At 39.6% G+C, this 3,223-nt stretch overlaps 1 protein-coding gene and 1 long non-coding RNA gene across 3 annotated transcripts in view; both read left to right on the plus strand.

The window, feature by feature from the left end:
• The first annotated feature begins 420 nt into the window (after positions 1-420).
• On the plus strand, positions 421-1,213 carry LOC112501185. 2 transcript variants are annotated; one of them, XR_003067433.1, is made up of 2 exons: positions 421-507; positions 605-1,213. It is a non-coding gene; the product is annotated as an uncharacterized LOC112501185 (long non-coding RNA). The 2 variants fall into 2 exon arrangements; XR_003067432.1 differs by having other exon boundaries at positions 614-1,213.
• Positions 1,214-1,566: 353 nt separating this feature from the next.
• LOC112500521 (pollen-specific leucine-rich repeat extensin-like protein 1) overlaps positions 1,567-3,223 on the plus strand; it is a 1,952-nt gene continuing 295 nt past the window's right edge. The window contains 2 exon segments of the mRNA XM_025104022.1: positions 1,567-3,211; positions 3,214-3,223. The exon segment at positions 3,214-3,223 is cut by the window's right edge and continues 295 nt beyond it. Of these exon segments, the coding sequence (XP_024959790.1) occupies positions 1,567-3,211; positions 3,214-3,223 (1,655 nt within the window).

Consider the following 3,223-nt stretch of genomic DNA (forward strand, 5'->3'; position numbering starts at 1 on the left):
ATGTGGTATCAAATCGGAGTTAAATAAAACATGGTTAAAATTGTAAACTGGTAATAAATAGTTTTTCATAAGTCAGAAAAGATTAACTTATCAAAAACAGCTTATTACTAGTTTAACACATAAACAATTTTTTTCTCATTCAAACACCAAAAAACAACTTATTATTAATTTTAAAATAAAATAAATTAAAAAACAACTTTTATAAACAATCCCAAAAAAAATTTAATATGAATTGATGGGATGGTAAGTGGGTCCCACCTTTTTGGTCGTTCAATATATCTACAAATTCTTTAAAATATTAAAAAATAGAGTTTTTATGACCTTTATTCCCTATCCTCCTCAGAGCAATTCCAATCTCAGCACCAAAACTTTTTTACAAAAACACCAAATATGTGGGTCATGTACACTAAAAAAAAAACTGTTCGATTGGAGTTGCTCTCCTCACTGAATAGAAGAAACTATGGCAGCATTTAGCAACGATGATAATGAAATCAATGCTTTCTAATGGTAACTCTGTTTTCCCTACTCGGACTCTTCAATTCGGTGATCCATTTGTTCTTTGATGGTGGAAGTTTAGCTTCAATAATGACGTGTTGTTCGTCAGTACATGCAGGTTTTATATAGTCGTCACAGATCATCCGTTTTCTGAAAACCTGGAACTGAACTCATAGGTAGTCACTGCTTACTATATGATTCTCGGAAGAAATAGCAAATCTGAATATCAAAAAACACTCGTGATTAGTTTCAGAAATGATGCGATGTCGTGATTGTTTTGATTTTTGAATATCGAAACGGCAATGCTAGATTCGAACTTTCAGGTTTTGAATCGAATCGAATCGAATCGAATCGTGTTTATTTAAGTAATCAGTCCTTGAAAAATCAACGGGATTCGGAAGGTATGTCTAACTATCCTCTGTGCAATTTACCATTAGTTAGGGTTTTTTTTTCGTTAGTTGATCATAGTATGTTGTTGAATGCTCGAAGCAGATCATACTACAGCTACTGGAAAGCCTAATTCGATCTAATATATGTTGCAGTAGTAAAAAGTTGAGATACATTATTTTTTAGTTAAATCTCATCAACAATTCAGTATTTGTTTCTAATGATCTAACAGCAATTTGTGAACAAAAAGAAGTTGTAGCCAGTAGACTTAACATGTGGCACTAGCAACGATTACGCCTCTAAAAGTGGAATAAAAGTCGCGTCCATTTGTTTAACTTATATGATGAACAAGCATGGCGACAAGTGAATTTTATCCGTAGAAGTGGGTGTAAAAGTGTTAATGTTAACGTTTTTGGTTAATTATTTCATCATCTGGTAGCCAGCCATAGAAATACACAAGTCCAAGTTGTTTGTTTTCAGCCATAGAAATACATATGTCCTGGTATTTGCTTTGATAAAATCTGCCGAGAATCAAGCAATAGCTCTGGAGATAAACTCGCATTGTGTTTGGAGAATTTAAATTTAGTGGTACATGGAGAGGATTTGTTGCTAAAGATAGATTCCATTCTTCCTTTCCTATAAGCAACCTTTAGCCAATCCAAGGTATAGGCAAAACCTTTCAATATGAAAGCCTTATGCTGCCTTTTTTTCCTTTCTATTTCCATCTTCTGTTTCCCCTCATTATCTCTTTCATTAAACAAAGCCTTCGCGGCGGCGATCACCCGTCGTCACCTAGGCTCTTTGAAAGATTCTGATCCTCAATCCGATGATTTGGAAATTGAGATCGATGCCCGCTTGAGTTTTGCCAATCCTAGACTTAAGAAAGCTTATGGTGTCTTCCAAGAATGGAAAAAGGTCATATACTCGGATCCAGATAATATGATCAGCAACTGGGAAGGCGTAGACGTATGTTCTTACAACGGTGTATTTTGCGAAAATGCGCCCGATGATCCAAATTCGGTCACCGTTGCTGGCATTGATCTTAACCATGGTGACATCGCCGGCCATTTGGTTCCTCATATTGGCCTATTAACAGACCTTAGCGTGTTCCATATAAATTCGAATAGATTTTGTGGGATCATCCCGACGAGTTTCTCCAAGCTCACGATTCTACACGAGCTAGATATAAGTAATAACAGATTTGTAGGTCCTTTTCCTAGCGTTGTCCTAGAATTGCCTAAATTGAAGTATCTTGATCTTAGATTCAATGATTTTGAAGGACAGTTGCCTCCCCAACTATTCGATAAGGATCTTGATGCTATCTTCTTGAATAATAACAAATTCTCATCTTCTATCCCTGAAAACATTGGTAATTCACCCGCTTCTGTGATTGTGTTTGCAAACAATGGCTTTAAAGGTTGTCTTCCTAAGAGCATTGGACGGATGACGGGCTTAGAGGAGATCATTTTCTCCAATAACAAGCTTTCTGGGTGTGTGCCGGAGGAATTAGGGATGCTTGAGAACATTACGGTCTTAGATTTGAGCAATAACGACTTTATAGGGACACTTCCTAAAGGTCTTGAAAGATTGAAGCATGTTGAGAGAATCGACATTGGGCAAAATAAGTTGATAGGGAAGGTGGTTGACAGCGTTTGCAGTTTGCCAAAAATGGTGAACTTTTCGTTCGCTGATAATTATTTTGATGGTGTGGAACAGAAATGTGAAAATCCGATGAGGGCTGAGATTGTTATAAATGTTAAAAAGAACTGTTTGCCGAATAAACCGAATCAGAAAAGTGAGAAGAAGTGTTCGTCAGTGGTGAATCTGCCGATAGATTGCGAAACTGTGGGGTGTAAGAAACCGAGCTTCGACAGTGATGAAGAGTCTCAACGGAGAAAACCACCACGACGACCAAACCCGAAGCCAAAGCGAAAGCGAAAGCCAAAGCCAGTCCCACCACCAAAGCCTTCTCCATCTCCAACACCAGTACTACCTACGCCTTCTCCCCCTCCACCTCCAAATCAGTCTCCACCACCACCAGTTCAATCGCCTCCTCCACCAGTTCAATCACCACCACCACCACCACCACCACCACCACCACCACCACCTCAATCACCTCCCCCTCCGGTTCAATCACCACCACCACCCGTTCACTCTCCACCACCACCACCACCACCAGTTCAATCACCTCCCCCACCAGTTCAATCACCGCCACCACCCGTTTTCTCTCCCCCACCACCAGTTCCATCACCACCCCCACCAGTTCAATCACCGCCACCACCCATTTTCTCTCCACCACCCCCACCCCCACCTGTCCAATCTCCTCCACCATTCATAGACA

The sequence above is a fragment of the Cynara cardunculus genome (assembly GCF_001531365.2).
Source record: "Cynara cardunculus var. scolymus isolate 2C chromosome LG 17, CcrdV1, whole genome shotgun sequence".
NCBI classification, from domain to species: Eukaryota; Viridiplantae; Streptophyta; class Magnoliopsida; order Asterales; family Asteraceae; genus Cynara; species Cynara cardunculus.